The sequence below is a fragment of the Protomyctophum parallelum genome (assembly GCF_964188405.1).
Source record: "Protomyctophum parallelum genome assembly, chromosome: 5".
NCBI classification, from domain to species: Eukaryota; Metazoa; Chordata; class Actinopteri; order Myctophiformes; family Myctophidae; genus Protomyctophum; species Protomyctophum parallelum.
This window is the reverse complement of record NC_139702.1, coordinates 22,510,804-22,538,029: the sequence shown is the minus strand read 5'-3', so window position 1 is coordinate 22,538,029 and position 27,226 is coordinate 22,510,804. Positions and strand designations below refer to the sequence as shown.

Genomic DNA, 27,226 nt, shown 5'->3' with positions numbered 1-27,226 from the left:
CCGATCTGATGGTGCACTGCTCCTCGTCCCGCAGCGTCCCGCAGCGTCCCGCAGCCTGCAAGCCTATCCAGGTGGAAGTTGTGATGGGCTCCCTGGTGCTTGGGTATATGACCTCCGCGAGTCTGCAAGCCTATCCAGGTGGAAGTTGTGATGGACTCCTTGGTGCTTGGGTATATGAACCCCGCCTGGGTAATCTCTGACTCCCCATTCACCTGTTATGGAAACAAACTTTGCACACCTGTTCCCCTCCCCCCTTTGTCGACAATACATCTCCTTTTTTCCCTAAACATAATGTTCTATAACTCCTGGTGTGTCTCATATTTACATATTTGAAGTTCAACACTGGGTGTAGCTGTGTTTTTGTTTTCATACTTACCGTTTTGGTGACTTTATCTTACAACTGTAAAGGGACCACAACAAGGACAACAGCAAGATAACAGAAGCACACAACATTCTTTTGCCGGCACGTATAATCATTCAAGGAGGTTATGTGATTGGGTTTTTTTGCATAGGTTAGTAAGTTAGTTATTTAGGTCGCCTTCGGTTTGATTGACATACACAGAATCACAGATAAATGTATTCAGTGACAATAAAACGGAATAGGTCACGGCTCGGTCACGGTTCGGTCATCCTACCCAATGATTTGTTGAATCCACCCAGGTGTCCCTCCTGGATATGAACTTGACACCTTGTTGTCCATGAGGGTCTTAATTTTGGTCTGTAGTCCACTTAAGTAAAATTTGGAAAGTCTGGAAAGTCTGGGTCTGTGTTGCATCCTGACCTTGTATGTGAGTGTCCCCCCTGCTGTTATGCTTACACTTCACACACACCTTCGGACATTGACGTCCCCCTGATCCTGTAGAGAATTTATTCAGGAATTTATAGGATTAGGGTTACTCTCAGGGTTATTCTCTCCCCTCCTTCATGTGACATATTATTGACACATTAAAACATATTATTGACATTTAAGTCTTTCAGAACTCCCTCCTGGACACCTCCTGTGGGACAAATAGTTAGTTACTTTTGATTATACATTTTGGCAATTAATCCATCTGTTGGGAGGATTGGTTATTTGATTCAACCCAGACCTTTGCAAACCAATTATTCAAAGACATGAGCTTCCCGCATGCTCTCCGACCCTCCTAGAACTCACTCAAGTTTAACCACCTCTCTTGGGGAGATAATATTGAAAGAACGCTTATTTTCAGTATTTGATTTTTGTTCACTATTTTTATTGTGTTACATACTCTATATTAATTTTTGTAGTTGGTCTTCCCCTTACATTTTATTCCTCATTTTTGTAATTGTACCAATTTATATTGACCCCGTGTTTTTTCTCTGTGTTTTCATTATAATTTCAACTTGATTTGATATTGGACCTTCAACCTAATTTTCCCCGCTTGGTCTGCAGCAGACCCTTAAATATATTTGTTGTAGTCAACCCCAACTGTTTCCATTTGTATTCAATTATTCTACGTTCTTTGGGAAAGGTCACTTAAAATGAATCATATTTGTAATTTGGATTCCCAGAGGGAACTTTTTTCCCCCGAAAATAGCCGCTCTACATGCTGCCGCGTTGACATGGCATTATAATGGCCCAACGTGCATTCATACCATAACACAAACACTCACACAGTTGCTACTAGTATGGAAGTCTATGGTGCTGCTCTCTCCCTTGTAACTCCTGCGGCTTTGTGCACAAATTTATGGTTCACAGGTGTCGTATATTTAGAAGTAGCCTACACCTAATCTAATTAACCCATAGAGAAATGAGGGGCGCCGCTTGAGTCTTTCGGACCTCCCTCCAGCTCTCCTTTGAGGGCGCAGTCCCGGGCTAGACCCCTTTCCTCTTGAAGTCTACCACCCAGGCTACCCTGGAGAGAAGACTTCAAGTCTTTGCTTCCCGGCGGCTCCTTTTCAGAGCCCACCGATCACAAAGAGCACTGCTCGCCTACTAACTCATTCGCTTTTGGCTCACAGCGGCCTGACTGAACATTGAGCGGAGCGCGACGGCCAACAGTTCCATCTGAATGGACTTACTGTCATTGCGACTCCACCGACCGGTGACGCAGTCGATAGCGAGCTCCTGACCCCGTAGTGATGGTTGGCCACCCAGGAGGAACCCGACGGTCTGATCCGGGCCCCACTTCGCTATGGGATACCCAAACTTTGACCGTTTTCACCAGCCTTGCCTGTTCACAGAGTCCGTCACTTCCTAACGGCATCTCTGCTAGGTGTGGACTGTCATCCACGTACCACGCGTTTACCCCCAACATCATATACATGTGACAAAGGCATTTTCCTTTGACCTCATACACACGTTTGTCCGATGTATACAATGCGGCAAAGGCGCCGACTAGGGGAAACCACAGTAGGGTGTGCTCACCCTTCACTAGACACGGAGGCCTTCAGTTCCTTCTCCCCTGCACTATAGTATAGATTTAACGTGCCCTCGGAACCTCACGGTCCCACTGTCCCCTGTTAGTCACAAGGTTTGGGGCGCCCAACCCCCTTCCCTTCCTTTTGAAAAAATATATAGTTTGATAGTGGTACTTCAATTGCGTGTAACTACATTTAACCCACTTGATTTTAGTTGTCTTTAGTATTGTGTTTTTGTACCAGCGGCGCCCATACCTATGCAATCGTGCATTTATAATTTGTCATGAGAGTGTGTAAATCCACACTCATGCTTCTGCTGTGTACAACTGTGGCAGGTCCAATATTTGATTTTAAATGGCTTTGGGCCTATAAGTTGAGCAGAGTGGTGCAGGCATGGCACCCCTGGCCCATGACCTTGAGCAGTGTGGTCAGTGTCTTTTGTGAGTGACTCCCCAGCACTCGGAACAGTTCTTTTTCTCCATAGCAGGTGGCATAGCAGTCTGGTGGCTGCGTGTGTCTGGCCCATGTGCTTAACCCAGTGCAGCACGGTCAATTCAATGTCTCTCAGCAAGTGCCCCCCCCCCAACTCTGGAGCAGCGGTGGTGGTCTTGTGCTGGCTGGTTGCTGCAGTCGACAATGTCTCTTTGGTGGAACAGAGTGTACAACTGTCTCTGGAGATACGACAGTAGGCTGATGCATATGAAATCAAATATCCTCCCACCTTTGTTGTTGATTTTTAGACTATGCCCCCTCCTTCCTGGTCCCCTTCTAAGTTCTGGTGTTGCTAGATTGCAACTTTACTATGCGGCGTTTGTACAAAATCACAATTTGTCTTTCCCCTAATTTGACCCTAAACTATATTTCACTTGTGGAAAGTAAACACGTACTTCCTTAGCTCAATTAAGTACAATCTTGGGATGTTGTTATATAGTTTGAGTATTCACTTTTTTCACAATTACTTCACCACTACATAATTTGAACTATTTTACTTATTTTGCAAATATACCTAGACTTATATATATACTATACTGGGCGTTCAAGCTTGTGGATTGACTATTTGTCCCTACACTCATTTTTAAATGTACACTCTCCCTTTGCACTTCGGCATTCTACACAATGAGTCTTACTTTTACTTTGAGTATGTTTGATTACTGAACAGGGCAAGGCCCTTCTACATGGGGCCATTTGATTCGCTTACTGGTGTACTTTTATTAAGTATATTTTTGAATTCTGGACTTTATTATTTACTCACTCTGGTGTTACTTGCACTAATTACACTTTGAAAACAACATACTTTTTGTCCCCCCATTCAAATACCCCAATATTTAGTCCGAGTCAGCCCCCTCCCACCCCTCCAGTAGTTGTACTTAAATTTTACTCGCTACAAGCTCCCAACCTGCCGACTGTGTTCTGCCTCTGGGCCATTTTAGTGCAGTAGGAAATCTGTGATCCACTTAATTACAATACCATTCACCAAATTATGAGTACAAACAACCACAAAATAAATGGAAATAGCTGCTCCACCAGCTCTCCATGTTCACTCATTTTGCCTGTGATAGCTGCCAGGTGCCATTTTGTCCTGATTCCCTTCATGTACACTATTCAAGGGGGGGTCCATTTTTTTTTACAGAGGGCTATTAGCTACTAGTGTTGTGCCACATTGTGGACACAGTGTACATATATTCACTTATATTATTAACTTAATGTATAATTTTCTTCTATATTTTGTCGCCCCAAGTTGAACATGGCTAGATTTCAACTACTTTTATCGCAATTAAGAACACAACTTATAACCTGTGGTCAGACAGCATAACCATAGTATATAATGATAATTCAAAAAATGTTGTTTTTATTAATTTTTCCCTGGCTGTGTGGTGCATTTATGACTATAGACATGATGGTACTCTAATGAAAATGATTGTTTCCGCTATACTCTGGTACTATCTCCAGCGAAGGCTAAGATCAATTTGCCCTCGTGACCTACACTTCAAAGACAACATCACGACCCTGCCCACTTTTACTGACCCACAACATCCCCCCCCAGTGACCACCCGACAGGCCTTTAATCAAGGCCTCCCATCTTCTCACTTGAGTCTATAACATGAGTACCTTTAAGCTATATAACATACAAACACCACAGTTCCCACAACTCAGTGCGCGTCCACACTTCACTGCAACAACTCTTATACAACAAACAAACTATGAGTCCGACTGATCCCAGCCAAACCTCACCCACACAGACCACTTACACACAGTTGCTGACCAAGCATTCTGTCACTTACGTCCCCCCCCCCTTTAACCTCTCTCTTATGGAGGGAGGTAAAATCAATATAAAAATCCCTCCTAGATGGTGTACACTTACAATATCCCCTTTAATGTGAACCCCACCCCTCTTACCGTTTCATTTTATTTTAGTCTGGTTTACATGTATTGAATACACTGGGGTTTTCCCCTGAACTGAATTCACACTTTGCACTTTATGCAGTCATTATTATTTTAATCAGACCCTAAACAACCCACCCATAGTTCACGTACTATTATTATGTATTATAGATTAGATTAGATTATTATGATACCTTTCTCTCCCCCCCACCCACTGCATGTGAAATTGAATATTATTGGGGCTTATGGTTTTGTAAATTGATTTCTTCCCAGATATCAAGCTTAAGGCCTGTCTACCGCTCAAATATTAGAACATTATTCCCCCCTTCTTTTAGAAGCGCACAAACGCGCACAGTCCAGATGGCAAAAAGTATTGACAGAAAGGCTATCTATGTTTTGTGAAGAGTGAATTTCTACTCCCCGGAGTATTTTTTACTTAATTACAAATTTTAGTATCTTGAGCGCTACTGGGTATCACGTGACGTCAACTTCACACATTCTCTATCACACAAACCATCACACAAACCATCACACATGCACGAGCGTGCACACACGTGCATATGCGTGGCGAATATTTTACACTTCATTCACCTGCAACCATTTTAATATACATACAAATAAGTTTACAGAAGAACATAATCAAAAATGTACAGTTATTTTATTATTTTTTTGTCTTTTTCTGGATCCTTAATTTTCTCTTTTGTCATGACTAGCCTTCCCTGGCTTTTGCCCTCCCTGGCATATCTGTGCCCTAAGCAACAGATCTCTTAGCCCCCTGGCTTTTTCCTTCCCTTAGGCTTGGTTGATGTATCGATATTACCATTTACCGCGATATTTGAAATCAATATCTATAAACAACTATAATTTGCCTAATAACTCAGTGCCCATGCATTGACTGGCACCGACGCCGAATTTCCAGCCAACCTAAAAAAGGTAATTGATAATACCGATATCAAAAAATCAATATCACCCAAGCCTCGTGCTACAATAATGTCTGATTAGGACATATTGAATTCACCATCTCTGTGCTTATAAAGCAACAGATCTCTTAGCCCCCTGGCTTTTGCCTTCCCTGGCATATCTGTGCTTATAAAGCCACAGATCTCTTAGCCCCCCCTGGCTTTTGCCTTCCCTGGCATCTCGGTGCTACAATAATGTCTGATCAGGACCTATTGAATTCACCCCTTCTCTGTCTGATCAGGACATGGCCTAATGGCTCCTCTGTGTCTAAGAAACAGATAACTTTTTACATAATATACATTTATCCGGATATCTCCCTTCATTAGACACTCAGGACCTTGAGGTTCAACCATGGAGCCCTACGTTTCCATCCTTGAACCACAGTTTCCCCAGTGAACTCCACCTAGTAACTCTATTCACCAGACTCCTTATATAGGTGGTCGGCAATTATTAATAATATTATTATTTTTTCCTATGCCTATTATTGTTATTTATTCTATTATCCACTTGACTATTATACTTTATCTAGTTCCCCACTGGCCAGGTGAGAAACTGAAAATATTGCGGATATTATTATTATTTCACAGCACCTCTTGATTGATTGATTGGTTTTTTTTATATTTATATATTTATTAAATCACCTATAACCCCTTTTTAGAAGCGCACAACAGTGCACAAAGGCGTCTTTTTTAAAGAAAATTCCAAGCAGCAAAAAGTATATAATATGCATGTGGGCGTGGCTTATCTGGGGAAGCGCCCAGGGAACACTTGAGAAAAGGAAATTATGATTTATGCCTCCCGGTTCAATAATTATTAAACAAACACATGAAATAGGCTGTTACCAGGCCACCGTGTGGCCACCTTGTGCAATTTTTCAATTAATTTTCTGAATTATTATTGTTCTCATCTCCAATGTTTGTAGTTATGGAATGGTTATAACCTTTTTATTAAAAGTAAAAATAAAAGTCAATTAAGTCAAATGTCACCTGTCTATACGTCAAGATAAGCGAGCAATCAGTCCATGTCAGGTAACTATCAGTTTCCTACTGTCCAATGCAGAGGGAATAGCCGGTCATCATATCTGTCTACTGGTCGTCAGAAGAGGAACATGGTCTATGTTTGTCAGTCAAAATAAAACCAAAAAATATTCAATCAAATCAAACCAAAATTATGGGCTTTTATAGTGCCACCATGTGGCCAACTTGTGTACTTATTTTCCAATTAATTTTCATAATTATTATGACACTCCTATTATATTTTTGTAACCATGGCGCTTACAGTTTCCCAAGGAAAAATGTTTGCTCCCCTTTGAAAACGGTCTCGTCTGGAGCTGTCAATGTGTTAAATGGTGAAATCTACAATTCTTTCCCAGCCGGGTTTTTAGGGAGGGTATTCACACAACCTTCGTTTACACAACATTACCCACCTCACTGACTTCTTATCTGACTCCATTTGCTCTCTCTCTGGGTAATTTGTGTCCCCCAAAAACTGGGGAGGTTGTATTTTATGATTTGACATAACGGGACAACTTGTGCATGTCCAGTGGTGGAAAGTAACCAAGTACCTCTACTTAAGTACTGTACCTAAGTACAACTTTGATGCCGATACTTTTGCACTTTTACTCAAGTACTTTTTCAATTCCGTACTTTTACTTGTGAAGGAGTAGTTCTAAATTGCAGTATTGGTACCTCCACTTAAGCAAAATAACTGAGTACCTATTCCACCACTGTGCATGTCCCAGGTTGGCATTTTTTTTTTTTGACCCACTCAATGTCGCAAATCCCTCCTCTGAGTGGCAGGACTTGGTGTACTTTTCAATTTATCAATATTTTTTAGACAGGCGCCAGGCTGAGACACAACAAAACCAGTTCCCATCACATTCCGGGCCCAGACGCACACACACATTGCACACACACTGATAAGAAAAGCGCCTCGCTGTGGCAGGGTGTGTGGGGCACGACACTGCACTAGCACACACACACATTCGAATACGCATGCCCACACACACTGCCCGCACGCACACACATCCAACTACGCATGCACACACACACAAAGGCGCATGCACAGACACTGCACTGTCATCCCCACTGCTAGGCGCACATACACACACATTGCACGCACCTTCCGCTTCCCCTTACACACCGAGTCACACGCACGCACACGCGCGCACACGCCCGCACACACACATACTTTTACAGCGAGCGCCTCCATTTTCCATTCTTTTTTTCAGCAAAACATCAAAATCAACAGAGCTATACCAGCGGGTATAGGATATTTCACTTATGCAAACACAACACAGTTGGCAACAAACAGAGCATAGCGTGTTCACAATGGTATCACATCCAAACATTATCACTTAAAATTGATTCCCCATTTAGATAAAACTAATAAGCCGACCTACACACAGCCCCAAGCTGGTAGAAATCTGCATCCAAATGCATTTTTTAAAGGCCCTTTCTAGCCAGCTATGGGGCCATGTCTAGACTACAATACTGGTCAAAATGACCCAACCTGCTGGACAAGATAACCGCTTTCAATCACGTCAGGGTCACCACGCTGATGCGCCATCCTGTTGAGAGGGTTATCTAATAGTCCAATAAACAGGCTGTACACTTAAAATTATGGATTCACAAGATCTGGCATTTATTGATTGCCCACAATTATCCCAAATTGAATGGTCATGTGATATATACATGTGAACAGCAAAGACATATATGAAAGCAAATACGACCTGTTACGTCACGAATTCGGATTCGATCATTATCAGTCCACAGATTCGGGGCCCCGCGAAGCACAGGACAGAGAGCTTGTCTATCCTGGAGAATTCTGACGTGTCCCCCTCTGCCCTGACAATATATACAGTACAGTAGCAATCTCACTGAAGTGACCTTGCATACACACAGCTCAGGCGGCACACTCTGAAAGTAATGGTAACTGCTTGAAGGGTCTACTTTACCCCACCAGTAGGTACCCTCACAAAAAACATGCAGTAATCCTGGTCTCTAAACTAGCCTCCCCCTGGCCAGCCGGGGCTCCTGATGGAAGGGAAAGGAACTGGTTGGAATAACGTGTCCCTTCCACGTGCTATGTCCGGCCGGGGAAACTCCCCCCAGGTGAAACGAAGTGGCTTGGACGCTCATGCATTGAAGGAAGCATGAGGTTAGTGCGTTGCTCTCCCCAGGTTGGTGGAGGGAGTGTTTGTTTGTTTGTTTGTTTATTTATTATTTTATGAATTGTTTTTATAGTATAGTACTACTACCGTAGGCTACTTTTTTCTTAATCTGACCTCTATCTCGCAACTGAAAATTGAAGATAAAAAGTCATAATCTCACACTGTCTACTCACTGACTCATGGCAGTGAGTCAGTGAGTCACTAGGCCTACTAAAGCAGGGATGATTAGGCTACAACACACAGTAGCAGGCTGAGCACTGCAGCCTATTTATCTGAAACGTTTCCGGGAAGTACCTGCCCTTCCTCAACCCTCGAGCGGCCGGCCCGCCTCCTCGGGGGGAACAGAACAGAGAGATGCGGCCGCTCTTCTTTCACTTTCATCGCCGGTCGGACGCCGAGCTTGCTATAATTCACTCACGCGGCTCACGCACCACTCTCACAGTTAGTGGACGGACGGTTCTGAGAGACATTATTGGCTCGAGCTAGAAATGGAAATTATATTAATTTGTCACCATGTACTTTTTGTCGTTTTATTAATGCAGTCTATTTCACTTCACTTCAGTCGTGGATCTGCAGCATCTGATTCTGCTGGTGGTGGTAAGTGTGCCTGGCAAGTTTGGCAACTGAATCTCTTTTCAACTTTACTCAACTATTAAGTTAGGTCTATTAACCGTACAGTACCTATAGTGTCACTGGTGCGCCTGCTCCTTGAAATTCCTTAATTCCATGTATTTCATTTGTTATTTTGGCATGCATGTTACATTGTCCCTAGCTAGTCTTTACTGTAGACTGGCTTTAAATATTTTAGAAATATAATGTTTAGGCTTAATCATGTATGTAGGAAATTCACAAATCATAAAATCTGTCAAAGAGAAATAAAACTTGTAGGCCAATAATAATAGAAAAGACTATGGGTATAAAAAAACGTTGTTTATTATTATTGTTATTATTATCATTATTACATGAATGTGATGTCTAACTAGCCATCTAAGTGGCTCACTCTCTCCGCCTTATTTAACCCACTGTTCTCTACACATTGTCTCCCTCACAGCTTCAGGATGCAGTGGTCATACAGTGATTGACCCACCCAGGCTTATAGTGAGGATTAATGAGCTCAACGTATCTGCCATCTGCAGGCCAAGCCAGAGTTGCATTAACTGTACAGTCAGTTGGGAAATAAGGAATGGCAGTGTGGCAAAAAGTGACAATTCAGCTACTTGGAAAATGGACATCATGCATGACTGGGATCCAGACCCCTTATGCTATGAGGAGGACAATTCTGAGTGTTTAAGTCAGCTGCGCGTAATTGCATACAGTAAGCGATCTCATTATTTTAACAGTGCTATCTTATAGACTTATAGCTTGAATGCAGTTGAAGGAATATAATTGTAAGTCACATGGCTGTTTGCAAAATCTACAACGTTGCCCTCCATGTTTCTGTTTTATAAATCTGTGTGCGTGTGCGTGCGTGTGCGTGTGCGTGTGTGTGTGTGTGTGTGTGTGTGTGTGTGTGTGTGTGTGCGTGTGTGTGTGCATGCGTCCCAGAGCCTCCAGACAGTGTGTCCATCAGTTATGTAAACCACATTGGACCAGAGCTTGAGGCTCAGCAGTACAGCCTGCAGTGTCAGGTCCAGGATGTCGCTCCTGTTGAGAACCTCACTGTGACCTTCTACAGAGGGCAGAAAGCACTGGCTCCTCCACAGTCCAGTAACAGAGTTCAGAAGACACCAGTGAGTGAGACCTTCTTTTTGAACGTCACCTCCAGTATAGAAGACGATGGGGCCGTGTACTGGTGTGAAGCCAAGCTGGACCTTGGACCAGACGGACCCCAGCCTCTTCCTGTGGTGAAATCAAACCACCTCACAGCCAACGTCTACTGTGAGTCTGACCTTTTAGATGGAGATTATTTTAAATCAGGGGTTTTCAACAGGTGGACCACTGGTGGTCTGTGAATCTATTGCATGTGGTCCCTGACCATGCATTTAGTAATGTAGGATTTGTTGATTTAAAAACAAATTCCTTCTAACAGTGAACTAAATGACCGTCCATGACTATGATGACTGTCCATGTATGTAGGCTAGTCGTTTACTGTAAAGTTGGAGGTCAAGATATTCAACAGAAAAGGGGAGTTAGAATCTCAAGAGGGGGAAAGTGCACCGGATTGTCTGGTTGAGTCATTATTATTACTAAATTATTAGTAGTCAATAGACCATTGGTTGAGAACAGTGGGATGTATACACATGAGATGCATAGCAAGTGTTACAAAAGCACTAATCTTAGCCCATATCCCCATTCCCCACCCAACACAACAGTGCTCCCCAGATTGAAAACCCCTGTTTTAGATGATTGATAAGCACATGAAGATTCTACCTGCCAGTCATGGAAAAAGTACTCACATTTTGTAGCTACTAAAGTAAAAGTATCAATACTGCAATGTAGAAATTCTCTGTTACAATTAAAAGTCCGGAAAACTAAATTTACTTCAGTAAAAGTACAAAAGTATTGGTATCAAAATGTATTTAAAGTACCAATTACTCATTATGCAGAATGTCCCATTTCACAAGATATTTATTTTGGCTTTTGCCTTTTTATTGATAGATGAAAGTAGGCTGACAGGAAATGGGGAGAGAGATGGGGGGGGGTGACATGCAGTAAAGGCAGTCGGGATCAGGAGTCGAACCCGCGGCACACTGCATTACCAGCCAAGGTGCTTAGACAGCTATGCCAGCCGCCTGGGCCTGTATAAATTCTTTAAAACGTGAAAGAATCTTTATAAAAATAGCAGATTTACAAGCTCACAATATGTCGCATCACAACTAACTAAAGTTTTCAAATAATTGTAGTTGAATTAAAGTACAATATTTGCCTCTGAGATGTAGTGGAGTAGAAGTAAAAGTAGCCTACAGAAAATTGGAAATACTCAAGTAAAGTAAAAAAAATATTTCAAATTTGTACTTAAGCACATATGATAAATGTAGGCTACTTAGTTACTTTACACCACTACTACCTGCATTTAACTTATATTGACCAAATCAGACCAAATCTAATAATAATAATAAACTTTATTTATATAGCACCTTTCATACATAAATGTAGCTCAAAGTGCTTTACAGAGCAGAAAAAATAATAAAAACAAAAGCAAAACAAAACAGTATTAAAACAGGCATGCAGTTTAAAACAATAGGACAATAGCGCAGTGTCAAATCAGGAGAAGGCAGTGGTACAAAGATAAGAACAGATAAAGCAGGGCAACGACATTAAAAAACGACAATAAAAAACAAGCAGTAATACAATACAGTGAGGACATGAATAACAAAAATAAAAATAAAAATAAAAAAATCACTTAAAAAGCAATGTTGTAGAGGTGGGTCTTGAGCTGAGCTTTAAAAATGTCTACAGAGGCTGCCTGACGAATGTACAGTGGGAGCTTGTTCCATGCCGACGGCCCGTAGAAGCAAAAAGCTGCTTCCCCGTATTTTCTAGTTGCCACCTCTCTAGGCAAAGCGAGCAGGCCAGCAGTGGAAGACCTTAGGGGCCGGTTTGGGACATATTTATGCAGGCAGTCATGTAGGTAGGAGGGCACGAGACCATTGAGAGCTTTATAGACAATTAAAAGAAATTTAAAATCAATCCTAAAAACAACCGGAAGCCAGTGCAGTGATGCCAAAACTGGAGTAATATGTTCTCTCATCTTAGTTCTAGTTAAAACTCTAGCTGCTGCATTTTGGACAAGTTGTAATCTGTCAGTTGTTTTCTTAGGCAGTCCTGAGAAGAGTGCATTGCAGTAGTCAAGCCGAGAAAAAACAAAGGCGTGGATTAGCGTTTTTGCATCGTCCAAGGACAAATAGGCTCTGATTCGTGCAATATTTCTAAGGTGAAAAAAGGCAATAGAGATGTTCTGTATAGTGGGAGGAAGCCCACAACGGCATGGGGTTGCAATGATATTAGTTTAATTTGCCTTCCTCATTCGTAATTTAACCAATCTCATATGGCATTGTGATTTGTCCATCTTTAGTAAATTGTTAACGATAATGTGTTATTCAACAACTAAATATTGTACTGTTCTTGGACATTTCCCTATTCTGGGCATGTTATAAATAGGAGAACATTATGTGAGGTTGTAGCTCTGCTATTTTTGGTGAAGAGCCTATGACACATAGTATGGTATCCCCCTAGTAGCTACCCCTTCACATTCAGTAGATCCCGGATTCTCTTGTGGACAGATGTAGTTTCCTGGGGTCTAGTAGGATTTAATAATAATAAAAATGTCTAAAATTGCTAAAATGAAAGAAAGCAGCACATGAAAAACAATTAGCACTCATCTTTTACTTTCATAACAACCTAAAACATGAACCTTGGTTGAAAAAAACAAAAGTTGTCCTTTAAGTGCTTCAATTAATAGGTTATTTGCTGCTCTCTTGTGGTCAAAAGTGGTTATTGTGGGTTATTGTAGCTTTAAAGAACTGCTGTACTCAGATTGTAAGAGCTACATGTAACATGGCCTTTTTTTCTTCTTTTGCTTTTAATTTTTCCTTTTGTTAGCATTTATTCTTTGGACATTGTTTCTCAGTTGTTTTTTTTTGCAACTTTGTCAGTTTTTGTCTCACATACCCGTATTCCCCCCAGATAAACCTCAGAGAGACGTACTAAGGCATAACATCACCATCACAGCAGGAGACCACCTGCATCTTAACTGCTCAGTCAAGAGTAACCCGTCCACTGCCTTCACTTGGACATCGCCTCCAGCTGTCTCGAACTTGAACAGGACTTCCTGTTGTCCAACAGTTGACCACATAACCTTTGACCATGGTGGCGAGTACACATGTGTTGCCAGTAACATCGCTGGAAACATCACTGTGGTTTTTTATGTCAATGTCAAAGGTAAGTTGAACCTATACCTGACACCACAGATAAGGTAGCTTAAACCTCAAGGTTTTGTTGTTGACTGCAAAGGGAGCAACTTAAGAAAAGAAACAGCATTAATTTAAACTTGAGGATTTACTGCATAATTCTGATGACTTAACAATCATTTTTCAGAAGGACGAGAGGACACTGGAGCAGCACGGACATTTTATTTAGGTGCTAGTATACAAACGACTAACGTTTCGACCTAAAAGGTCTTCATCAGAGTAAAGACCTTTTAGGTCGATTAGTTAGTCGTTTGTATACTAGCACCTAAATAAAAGGCTTAAAATGTCCGTGCTGCTCCAGTGTCCTCTCCTTCTTCTGCATCAAGTGTCCTTGTTCCTGTGATGCACGGACCAGCCGTTTTAGGCTTGAGTCGCGTTGGTAGACTCCCTTTGTTCTTAATCATTTTCTTTGTTTCTTCTTGTTGCAGTTGACCTCCTGCCCATTGTCGCTGGCCTGGCAGCAGTGGTTGTGGTGGTTCTAATGGTCGTCTTTGGGATTGTCTACTCATCCCACTACAGACGCACTCATATGGGCCGCTACACACTGAAAGACATGCTCCCCTTTCGCAGGATTAACCATGACGTGCTGTAGTACAACCTATTGAAATAATAGACAAACAGAGGTATCATGCAGATCTCTCAGGACCGGTGTGGGGAGGGGACATTACAGTAATTGTTCGAAAAAAACTACTGGATGTGCCTCAAGTTTTGGGGGCAGGGATCGGGCCCCGGTCGGCCCATTGGCCTTCACAGCTGTTGGCAAGATTAGCTCGGACACATGACCTCTCCTACAGACCCATGTCGTAAAGAAGAGAGATCATCAGATCTTCATTCCTTTCAATCATGCTGTGATTTCTCACTTGACAAGTAAATTGTCACATTTAACCACTTCAACCCAAGGATCAATATTCTGAGTGAAAACCTTACCAGACAATAGCATAGACAAGATAGATTGTGACACACTGTGAGCTTGTAGATATGTTATTTTCTGCTAAGATATAATGTAGAGCGGAAACAGAAAATACATTAGCATAGAGCCCTGAGGGATCTGCTCAACCATATAGGGTTTAAGTGGTAAAATACTACATTTTCATGTGGTATGCCTCTGTCATTTACTCTCATTTTAATAACTGTCCAGTCAACTGGGAAATACAGGCTACATTGTGACACATATAGGCAAAGTAACGATTCAGTTACCTGGAAAGTGGACAGTATGACAGAGTGGAATCCGGACCCCATAACACTTATTGACAGCTCACACTTGAGTGAGCAACTTGCAAAGTGCAAGATCAGAGTAAATGGCATTAACTCTAGTTAACAATGATAGGGTGTAATGGTCATACAATCATGATACCATGGTCCATGGGTCAGTATATCAATGTGTGTACTGCAATGCATATTTACACTGAAGCCATAACTGCCTCATCTATGTTTATTTTAGGATTAATACGAGATTAACTTTTTATTGCTCCATAACTTTATTCACTATTTAAAAGTGTTTCTTTAGGCATTTTATAACAATGAGAATTTTGTTTTATATCTGCTTTGTAAAGTGTTGATGTGACTGGCATGTATTAAAATATATCAGTATGTCCTTCCTGTCACCACTAAAATGCACAATTACCTTCTGACAAGATAGCTTATTTGGTTTAACGATGCTTAAAAATATTAAGAGGTAAAAGTAAGTATTTAATTTAGAGGGTAATGGTTATGCGCGTGACATCATCATCATACCCAGAAGTTATGCGGGAATACTGAGAGGCAAAAAAAATACTTTCTGGCCTTGACAGCCCATACATCCAAACCGAAAAGTCTGATTCTGAATCTGATTGCATTAAACAACGTTAAACTCACTTTGCCATGCACTCACTTTGTGCATGCGTATACCCTCTATACTTATTCAACAAATTAAACATCAAATTGTGACGTTAATGGGCTCAGACTGTAGCAACCTGCATTTAATGCCTTGCACTAGCAAGTAAGGGAGATTAAAATGAACAGCTTGTTGTCAGTCGGCCTAAGAGGATTTGTGTCTTCTCTAGCCTTAACATTTCCGGCATTTAAGTAAGGCTTGTCTCTCAAACAACAGCTCCTTTCGCTTGTACGGTTGATTCTGGACACACAGCAGGAGTGAGAGGATGTCGATCAGCACCGGTATTGATTACAGCGCCTGGGATCACATCTACGTCTCAGACGATGAAGATGTGACCCATCCCAACGTGGACACAGACAGCTTGTTCAGGATGAGACATCGGGTAGTCAAGACACTTAATGATGAATTGACACTTTTATCTGAACACTTTAGTTACTAATTACTTTGTAGATTTGTATTATTATTACAACACAGGCTACATGTGAAATGGGACATTGTGCATTTAATACTTTCTGCTTATTGTACTTTAGGTAGATTTTTTATACCAATACTTTTGTAGCCTACTTTTACTCAAGTACGTTTTGAATTTCTGACTGGTGACACGGGGGTGGGATGGGTATGGTGTTGGTTCTCGTCAATGGTTGTGAATCTTCTTGACGATGGTAGTAAATTGTTTGGATTGTTTATTGTAATTCCTTCAAATCATTAACGCAGCATGCAATATACGTGACATTTTTCACGCACATTCCTACTAGGCTGATCATAAATCCCACCCTTTTCACATTGGCCTGTTATTTATCTCTGTGATCCCCACACAGGCCCGTTTGGAGCGAATGGCAGAGTTTCAGCAGAGAGGTGAAGATTTGGAACGTAACTTGGAAGAATGTAAACGGTTCATAGAGGAAGCACAGGGACGACTTGGAGCTCTCCAAATTGAAGGAATAAAGGAGGGACAAGAAGATGAAAGCAAAGCTGAACTAAACGAACTGCAGACAAAGTTAAAGAAAATGAGGAGGGATGAAAAGAAGTTCGTCAAAATGTTGCAGGAATACGAGAGAGAAAAGAAGAAACTGCCATGGAATGTTGACACGCTCAGTAAAGAGGGCTTCAGCAAGGTGAGGGAAAATCTCACTGAGTAGCACTATGAACAAAAGTCACAAAGCAAGGTTAAAGCCTAAACCACAATGGTAGGGACTCCTTGGCTACAAAACCGTTTTAAGGTCAACCACACCAATGCAAATTGCAACTCATTGCAACTCAATGAGTTGCATTGGTGTGGTTGTTCCATCTCGACCTTTTGGTGTGGTTTGGGCTTTAGGCTAAAGCTATGAGCTCTAGCTTTTTCTTTTCTTTTTTGAGTGGTGCAACCACTCCAAGGAACAGCAATGTCCGTCCTAACATGTCCTAACCCTATGTGACTATGTCCTAACCTATGTGACTACCGGTATGTCCTAACCTATGTGACTATGTGACTATGTTTAGAGTACCAGTAGGGGCAAAAGTGGCGCTGTTGTGCCAGAAACAGAGAGAGAGATAGTGTTGCACTGTTGCCTGCTAATTACAGAGAGAGAGAGGCAAGGGGAGAGGGGAGTTGCACCACTCAGTTCACACGGGTGTGATGTTTTTGTTTGTTTTTGACTTTTTTGTAGCTCCATGGATAGGTTTTAGCTAGGGCTTCTGACTCGTGGCTGAGAGCAAGCCACAATTCGAGCAAAACTTATAAGACCAAACTGACAATTATTCAATTCCCATGATGCATTGCCTGAATTGGCGGTTATGGTTGAGTTTAGAGTATAGGTATATGGTTTGGTGTATGGTGATCTGGGTGGAGGGTTAGTAACTGAGCTCCACTCATCATGCAATGCATGCTGCTGGGGATCATGCTGCCAAGTGCCAACCTAAACATTTACATTTATTGTCAGAAAATAAATCGGTCATTTTCAGCGAGTGACACAATCGTATGACAAACTAGATATTATCTAACACATATCTTCATTTTGTCAACCTTATTCTGCTTTCTAGAGTGTAGTGAATAGCAAGCCAACAGCAATGGAGGAGACAGAGGAGGAGAAGGAGGAGAAACACAAGACCTTTGTGGACAAGTATGAGAAGCAAATCAAGCACTTTGGTGGGTGTTCTTGGTCACTATGTACCTCCTCTCTGTTTTATCGCCAAGTCATGCTGCTTTTGTGACCAGGCATCTCAGTGTAGCCCAGCTAGCTACCATTTACCACTGGGCACACAGTAAAGGCAAATGGAGTGAATGAATGTAAATCAATACAATGCCAGTTAAAGAAATCAACCTGAGTGTGTGTGTGTGTGTGTGTGTGTGTGTGTGTGTGTGTGTGTGTGTGTGTGTGTGTGTGTGTGTGTGTGTGTGTGTGTGTGTGTGTGCGTGCGTGCGTGCGTGTGCGCGTGCGTGCGTGCGTGCGTGTGTGTGTGTGTGTGCGCGTGTGCGTGTGCCAGGCATGATGCGGCGCTGGGATGACAGTCAGAAGTACCTGTCGGATAATTCACACCTGGTGTGTGAGGAGACTGCTAATTGTCTTGTCGTCATTTGCATTGACTTGGAGGTGGAGGAGGTGAGTTGACTTTTGATTGATTGATTGAGGTTCCCAGTTCGATTCCGGGCTCCCCCAGAGTTAGTGTCGAAGTGTCTTTGAGCAAGACTCGGAACCCCTAATTGGTAATAGTTGGTAAATAGTTGGTAATTCACAATCTATGTAAAGTGCTATATACTGTAGTGTCATGTGTCACTGAGCAGTATGGGTAGGAGGGAGTTTTGTCAAATTGAATTGCCTCCCTATAGCCTCTAACCTTTTCCATAAAAACATTTTTCACGTGATTTTTAACCACTTAAAACCCTGTATACTAATAGTTGTGCAGGCCGGGTTCTATTAGTTTAGAATGATATTGCCTAGCAGGGGCAGGTCATTAAAGAGAAATACCTGTGTAAATACTGTGTATGTACAGTATGTGTGAGGAAATGCATAACCTTCAATATAATTTAGTCAAGCTTTTATTTTTTACATGTATACATGTATATGTATCGCAGAAACACGCATTGATGGACCAGGTGGCTCATCAGACTATAGTGATGCAGTTCATCTTGGAGATAGCTCGGGCGCTGCAGGTCGACCCTCGAGGTTGCTTTCGACAGTTCTTCTCCAAGATTAAGGTCTGTGAAGGTGTTTTAGTTTAGTGTGTCTTTGTGTATGTATTTGCAATGTGTCTGTTATATCACTTCCTGGTATATTTATATCTGCTCGGAATGAAGTTGACCAACTTCATTCCGAGCAGACATAAATATACCAGGAAGTGATATTGATAGATTTCTCATATGCTTTATACAATTTAGTTAGCTAGTTGCGGTACTATTACGTGAAGCTTGGCCAATTGGCCGGTCTGACACTTTCCAAGTTATCGGCCACAGAGATTTGGTGACTTAACAGAAGGATATCTCATTTAGATCCTTACACAATGGGTGTGTTTATTTTGTGTGATTAATTCACATACATTTTAGGCAGCTTAACTGCTATTTGTGTCATAGGCTACTGTACATCTGCACAGGACACAAATATTATGTGATGGCACTTTCAATAAGAGCATCAGCCTGTATGAAAGCGGCATCACCAAATGAATAGTTTCATATGAAATATTCACATTCGTATTTTCGGATCATTTTTTTGTCACACTCATTGCCAGAAGCCATTCCCAGCAACAGGAGGGTAAAAGAGATGCAAACAGTCAGTGTCCAACTCTGATGGTTCTAATAGACTAATAGAGGAAGACATCTGCCCTCAGATTGGCCACTTGACGCTGTTGCTGTATTTCATTAGTACAGTATAAAGTTACTAAACTTGTTTTATCGCCAAGTCATGCTGCTTTTGTGACCAGGCATCTCAGTGTAGCCCAGCTAGCTACCATTTACCACTGGGCACACAGTAAAGGCAAATGGAGTGAATTAATGTAAATCAATACAATGCTAGTTAAAGAAATCAACCTCAGTGTGTGTGTGTGTGTGTGTGTGTGTGTGTGTGTGTGTGTGTGTGTGTGTGTGTGTGTGTGTGGGTGTGGGTGTGGGTGTGGGTGTGTGCACGCTTGAGCACGCTCGCCTGTATGTGCACGCACTTCACTTCAGACTGCAGACAAACCTTACCAGGATGCATTCAATAATGAGCTGGAGTCATTGAAGGAGCGTGTCCGCAGCTGTGCTCAGATCCGCATGGAGAATGCTATGAGGGAGTGCGAGGAGGAGGAGAGGCAGAGGAGGCTGGGACCAGGTGGCCTAGACCCCGTTGAGGTCTACCAATCACTCCCTGAGGTAACACTCACAACCTCAAACACATCGGTTTTACTGTTCTCTGTGGTCTATTCAAGAAAATAGATCCTACTACCGGTACTTGACTAATCATCGTTGTATGGTGGGATTTAATCAGGAAAACATTCTGTCCGAGTTCACTGCAGATACACTTCCCCTCGTTCGTTCGTTCGTGTAGGGCTACACAGGCACACAGAGTTGATGAACTTCCTCAACGTGGATGTGGATTTGGACCATTGGTTGTTCCAGCAGTTAGGGATCCATCCAGGGTGTGGCTCGTGGTAAGGAGTCTCCTAGCCTCGGTGGAGAAGTGTTTGCGTTTGAGTCTCTGGTTGGCATATTCAGAAGGCGGGGGAATCAGGCTTGTTGGCTCATCTGCACTCTTGCAGGGCAGTTTCAAGGTCAAGAAGTTTCGACGGAGCTCTGGAGGTGGGATGCCAGACAGTATGGGGAGAAACTCGACAGGGGTTGATGGCAAAGCACCACTGATTACCCTCATGGTGGTGTTGAGCACAACATCAATAGATGCTGTATGGCTGCTTGACTCCATGTAGGGGCTGCATACTCAGCCGTGGAGTATGCAAGGGTGGAGGTGCGCAGGGTGGTGAAGTTTGCACCGCACCCTGTGCCAGCAAGTCTCTTCAGGAGGTTTACACGGGCAGTGGTCTTGGCAGCGACTTGTTGGATGTGTGGCTTGAAAGTGAGGCTTCTGTCAAATGTGACACCAAGGTACTTGGGATTGGGATCATGCCTGACATTGGTGCCGTCGAGGTTGATGTTGAGCGTCCCCTAAAATTAATGTTGAAAAACACAGAAGCTCATAATGATAAGTTTGATCTGAAGATTGACTCGCACGCATGTCACACGCACTATAATTGTTTTTAGATCGATCATAGGTGAATGGTTTTGCCCCCTGGCCACGGCATACTGGACAAGACACTTGACCCCTATAACCGCTCCCCAGACACTGTACTGTATCAATAGTGCCCATTGCCCTATTAATAGTTAGGATGTGTGTTAAATACAGAGGAAAAAGTCCACATACTGTGTAAATATACTGACAGAAAATACTCAAAAGGAATTGTTATTTTTATTATGAGTAGTAAGGTATGGACATTGGCATCCACTAATAGAGGTAATACCATGACATTTAAAATAAATGTTAGTCGGCCTATTATACAAAGGTTGCAACCTATACTTATTACCAGGGCATGTAATTAATCGCATTTTATAGCACTTTTCCAAGTGCTCAAAGCGCTTTACAATGGTTCATTCATCTGAAGGTGAAGCGGCGGGGAACAGTCGACGCCAGCGTCCTTACTTCTCACTCCAATGCTGGCAAGCTAGCACCGACCGACTCATTGGAGGCAATGTAGGGTTCAGTGTCTTGCCCAAGGACACTTTGGCATGTTGACAGAATACCCCTTTTTGAAACCAGCTCCTCGCCACTCGCCCTACACACTTCCACTCAGTTTGAGCATAGATATATAAATAATAGAGACAGCACCGGATGGGAATTCCTCTGCCGCCTCTATTCTTTTTATATCTATGCTCAAACAGAGTGGAAGTGTGTAGGGGGGGTGGCGAGGAGCTGGTTTAAAAAAGGGCCTAGGAGTCAGGATTCCAACCTCCGACCCACAGATCATTGGATAACCTGCTCTACCTCCTGAGCCACAGCCTGAGCCACAAGCGCACAGCTGTGTGGAAGTACTATGTTGTCTGCACCTGTGAGTTGCTGTACTAGGCTAGCTTGCAGGCTGATGTCACTCTGTGTTCATAGGAAATGCAGAGGGGTTTTGATGAGAAAAACATGGAGATGCTGCAGGAGGCGATGAGTAAACTAGACATCATGGTAAGTGACTTTGGGGGTGTGTGTGTGTGTGTGTGTGTGTGTGTGTGTGTGTGTGTGTGTGTGTGTGTGTGTGTGTGTGTGTGTGTGTGTGTGTGTGTGTGTGTGTGTGTGTGTGTGTGTGTGTGTGTGTGTGTGTGTGTGTGTGTGTGTGTGTGTGTGTGTGTGTGTCTGTCTGTCTGTCTGTCTGTGTGTGTGTGTGTGTGTGTGTGTGTGTGTGTGTGTGTGTGTGTGTGTGTGTGTGTGTCTGTGTCTGTGTGTGTATCTCTCTGTGTGTAGCAGGTGCAAATAGCAGTCATTTTCCAGTATATATATTTTTAACAAGCCTTGCAATTTGAATTGTGACACGTGACTAATTTCTCCTTAAATAATACCATTGATTTTCTATACCTTGCAGATTGATTTGTTACAGTAGAACTGGAATACTGGAAGCATAATATGTTTCCTTTCACAACAAACAACCAAACAACAAAAATGGCAGCCCGTTGCAATTTTAGAAATTGCATTAGCCAATATGACACATTATGCATGTTTACATTTATCGCTGACCCAGACAATAAAATAACACATTGTCATTAGAGAGTATTGTGGGACCCAAGTCAAAAAGGGGCATGGGCAGCATAAAACATAATTATTTCTGAGCCTGGAACCGGCTGTCTAACTTGAGTTCTCTTCAAAGGAGGGAAAATATCACCTGATGAGGTGCATTGACTCTGGACTCTGGGTCCCTGACTCAGGAAGAGATGACCATGAAGTTGAAGAAGATGATGATGACAAGGATGAGGACGAGGAGGGTGCCGAAGAAGGAGAACAGGAAGGAATAGTCGAATGAAAGGGAAATGTCACAGTGTCACCAGTGGAACGACTACGCCGCAAAATCCTCAGTGTTCATTTTACTCCGTAAGGCAGTTGTTCTCGAACCTTTTAATTTCAAGGACCTCCATAACTCTCATAGTTGCAGACCTAGAAGGGACCATTTGGAACCCTGATGGTCCCTGGACCACGTTTTGAAGACCACTGCCATACGTAAGGGACCATTTGGAACCCTGATGGTCCCTGGATGGACCACGCTTTGAAGACCAATACCATACGTAAGGGTCCATTTGGATTTGAGTTTAAATTACTCTAAAGTGTCTAAATGTCATAATGTTACATGATAATTAGTGGTGATATTGAAATACTATCAGATTAGCCACTCAGTCTTTTCTCTGTAGTAATAATTATATTTAATTATAGGCCTAGTGATATTAAACTACTGCTGGGGCCCCTCTCAACTGTAATTTCAGCCTAAACATATTTTCATATCAGTGTCCCTATAGGACACAATCAATTGATATGGATGGCTCATGAAAGTCACTTTGAGGGGGGAGGATCTCACTCACTCACTCACAAACGTCACGTGGATATTATATGCTAATAAAGCAATGTAATTATTTTTTGAACAATCTCGATTTTTCACCAGTTCAATTATGGCATTAAGACCTGTCATCCCAAAGGTTCTAATTTCAAAGGCACCTCTTGACAAAATGTCACTGCACTCAACAACTCTAAATATTTACTTATCATCATTACCTCCAGATCCTCTTTTGGGCAGGAGAGTATTAAACATTATGCCAGTGCTCCAGGCAAAGACCTTGCATTCCAAGACACTATTTGGAACACATCCAAGAAAAGTCTTCTAAGCTTGACATCCCCCCCATTGTTTACTGTACAATGTAGTATATGTTTGTTGCCTAGTGTTGATGATTTCTTGTATGTTATTGTATGTCTATAAATATCTTGGTGAATTGAATACATAAGACCACAATGGAAACAAGCCCTCAGGGCTTTTTGTGTATCAATAAAGAAATTGAACAACAATGATTTTGTTTTCTCTAATCTTTCACTGAAGAGACAATGGGCGAAATGCAAAACAGTGGTGCAGTGGTAACATAATGTGCCTGTCATAGCAGAGGCTGGGAGCTCAAACCATGTTTTTTCCAAGTTTATACCTGGCTCCAAAAGGGAAAAAAACAACTCATGCAAGATCTCTTGATGCTCTCAAGATTGTCGGTTCAAACCCCACTTATTACACGTCCATCTTAAAGGTATATTCAGTGATTTCACTTAATTCAAATATCACTTATTTTTTTGTTTTGTTGTGATAATCCTCTCTACTATAGAGTGTGCTGGCCATATAAGGAGTTCCTCCCTGTCCCCAGTTAACCCCTGGGGGTCAAAAAACCTTAGGTTTCGTTTTTGGCTCTCTATCCTGATTGGACGAAAGGCTGGGTCCCACAGCCAAAAACGAAACCTAAGGTTTTTTGAGTGAAATCACTGAATATACCTTTAAACAGAGTGAGAAAATCACTTGCTGTTCTAGCATAGTGTGAATTAGCCTTACAATATCTCCTTCACATTAATCCTGAATCCTGTCACCATACCTCTTGGAAGATGATAGAGGCCACTATGACGCCCTGCGTGTGGAAAACACATGCACTCCCATGGGTCTTTAGCGGGTTGTATTTGTTCGGAAAACATCTATTCACTAAAGTGCTGTTCATCCCTCCATTATCTTGTGTGTCTGCACCAGGAAATGACAAATGATTCAGCCCAATTATTTATTGGTACGTGATGCTTCTGTTGTCTACAGAGAGATTTGAATGACAGAAATCTGAGAGAAAGATGGAAAGCAGTAGACAATGTGTATGAGAGAGAAGGAGGAAGACAGTAGAGACTAATCGCATGCTGTTTTCAGTGTAGGTATAGAAATTTCAATGCATACATACTGCATAATGCTACCTGGTGGAGATTTGCGCTCTACTGAGCACACTTTTAGTTGGGTTTAGCTGGGTTCAATTTACAGTAGTGGCCTGTGGTGGATTCCTTTTACAGCCACATAAATCTTAAATCATAAATTGGTCATAAATCCCCGAACAAGCGGTAAGAACACCAGCATGTTATCATTCACCATTGAAAAATTATATGTTCACAACACGGCGTGACACATTGTATTGTAAATCTGTATTCAATCATTATTTATTAAATACTTATTTTTGGAAATAAATAAATTAAATAAATAGTTTTTTAAGCAAAGAAATGAAAAAGAGGGGATATTTACCCATGACCCATAAAAATTGATCCGGTTTGGGAAACAGTGTGCTATAGATAGAGTACAGGTGGAGCTGGAGACAGAATTTGGTTCCATTTTTATACACTTATTACTTATTACTCTTTGTTTCTGGTAGAATAATATTATTGTCCATTCATTTTGTAAAAATACATTTTGATAAAAAATGTCCACCACAACAAGCCAGCATTCAGATCTGCATGGTGATGGCCCCTGATCAATACTAGAGCTCATTCAGATCAAGTAATCAACATTACGATTTGCAACATTCTGCTTCACTGTAGACTGAGGATGGATCTGCATGTCGCAGACAAAATGTCCTTGAATGACCGTAGGACAATCAATAGGAATAGAGAACATGTGTGTCTGGGGAGTGAGAGACAAAAGGGGTGGGCAGACCAAGTGTCCTTAACACGCCTGATCTTTATGTGGGTAACAGACAGAAATGATGCCTGACTGAAAGAAGTAAAAGGTGGGGGCAATATGAAGAAGTAAACTGGCGTATAGCAGGGATAAAGCCATGCAGGGATGCCATGGATTGGAGGAGGGATGATTGTTGTGTATGGGATTAACAGAGATACTGTGAGTGTGTGCTGAAGGGAGGGAGGGAAGCCAGGGACTCTCCATGGAGCCTTTGGGGGTGGTTGGGGGAGACCACTCTGGTAGGAGGAGAGGGAGATGAGAGAGAGGAGGGATAGAGGGAGGCTGGTGGAGCCACAGATATTCATGAAGCCGCCAAGTGTTTTTTTCTCTCTCTCCGCTGCCTGTGACATACTGCTAGTCTGCAGAGAGAGAGAGAGAGAGAGAGAGAGAAAAAGGAGGGAGATAACGAAAGCAAGAAAAAAGGCACAGCCCATCTTGTCGTTGATCTTGAGGCGATCAAGGTGAGTGTGCTGCTGTGTTCTTACACTTTGCAGGCTGTGTGTGTGTGTGTGTGTGTGTGTGTGTGTGTGTGTGTGTGTGTGTGTGTGTGTGTGTGTGTGTGTGTGTGTGTGTGTGTCAATACATGTCCAATTAGATATGGCATTGGGTTTATTTTTGAAAGAGCAGAACAGGTACAGTATCTACTGTAGCTGAGCTGCATTTTGATGCATTGTTGTTAGATTTTATAAGCTGCTTTATCTATCTTCAGAGGTGGGTGGTGGCAGCCATAGTGTGTGTGTGTGTGTGTGTGTGTGTGTGTGTGTGTGTGTGTGTGTGTGTGTGTGTGTGTGTGTGTGTGTGTGTGTGTGTGTGTGTGTGTGTGTGTGTGTGTGTGTGTGTGTGTGTGTGTGTGTGTGTGTGTGTGTGTGTGTGTGTGTGTGTGTGTGTGTCCACAATTCTCAGTGAACATAATAATGTACAGTACAGTATGTCACTGTGTCACTATACATTACATTTGTCATTTTGTCATCCCAGCTCTTTGTTGTGTTTGTTTGTGTAGTCTGTTGTGTCTTTCTTCCATTAAGTGGATGTTGTGCAACTTGTGCTGCTATAGTGGTGACCCTGGTAAAAGTCATCTCCACCACGTACTGCCACTCTGTACCAGCCCAGTTAGAAACACAGCGATAAACTGAATCCATCGGAATTAGGTCAATTCTTACTGCTTACTACAGTAATTATATAACATCCGTGAGCTTTTGTGTTGCAGTGTCTGCTCACAATTGGACACTCTCAATTTACAAGCCTCTGGATGTATTCAATGTGGTTGTAAGAACTTATGTATCACATGCTCCTCTCGTGTCCTTCATCTATCTATTCTAACTTAACACAATTGTCTTTTCCAATTTAAAGATTTCTCTCCTCGTTTCTCCTCTGTGCTGCTCTTGTGTCACAAAAGAATATGAACATAAAGTTGTATAATTGCTTTTCAGAAATCGTCTACGTTTATAATATAACAATTTAACATTATAACATATTTGGAAAATCACATTAGTATTCTTAGTAGTATAGTAGTAGTAGTAGTAGTAGTATTTGTATAGTAGTAGTATCCCTGACGTCCATATGTTGGGCATGTCATTACAGGTGAAAACAGCAGGTACTGTATAGCTGTAAGCTTATGTGGCTCCTTATTTCCAAAGGACAGTGGTGTCTCACACAACACTGAGTTGTAAGAGGGAAGTAGTTAGATATTTAAAAGAGGTATGAATTAATTATTTGTTATATACTAACTCCCAATCTCTCTTTTTCTACAAGGAGGCTAACATGAAATGGACACGTACACCATAGCCGAAGAAGAACAAAGACTTCAGCGAACACAACTTTTGAATATCTTGACAGACTCTCTCTCAA

At 42.0% G+C, this 27,226-nt stretch overlaps 2 protein-coding genes across 3 annotated transcripts; both read left to right on the top strand.

Moving 5' to 3' along the window:
• Positions 1 to 9,949: 9,949 nt before the first annotated feature.
• Positions 9,950 to 15,420, top strand: LOC310858890 (cell adhesion molecule CEACAM5-like). 2 transcript variants are annotated; one of them, XR_014569243.1, is made up of 5 exons: positions 9,950 to 10,208; positions 10,439 to 10,771; positions 13,520 to 13,774; positions 14,232 to 14,717; positions 14,822 to 15,420. XR_014569243.1 is itself a non-coding variant. In XM_083765187.1 (4 exons), the coding sequence occupies exons 1-4, from the start codon at positions 10,118 to 10,120 to the stop codon at positions 14,393 to 14,395; spliced, it is 843 nt and encodes a 280-aa protein (XP_083621313.1). In that variant the 5' UTR covers positions 9,950 to 10,117; the 3' UTR covers positions 14,396 to 15,420. The 2 variants fall into 2 exon arrangements, 1 of the variants encoding a protein (XP_083621313.1); XM_083765187.1 differs by having other exon boundaries at positions 14,232 to 15,420.
• Positions 15,421 to 15,941: 521 nt separating this feature from the next.
• LOC310858265 (hsp90 co-chaperone Cdc37-like) lies at positions 15,942 to 22,678 on the top strand (the record flags this gene model as incomplete). Its single annotated transcript, XM_083764371.1, has 8 exons — positions 15,942 to 16,058; positions 16,495 to 16,791; positions 17,699 to 17,804; positions 18,143 to 18,258; positions 18,732 to 18,854; positions 19,818 to 20,000; positions 21,778 to 21,849; positions 22,526 to 22,678. 8 exons carry the CDS (start codon positions 15,942 to 15,944, stop codon positions 22,676 to 22,678), a joined length of 1,167 nt encoding a protein of 388 aa, XP_083620497.1.
• Positions 22,679 to 27,226: the final 4,548 nt, after the last annotated feature.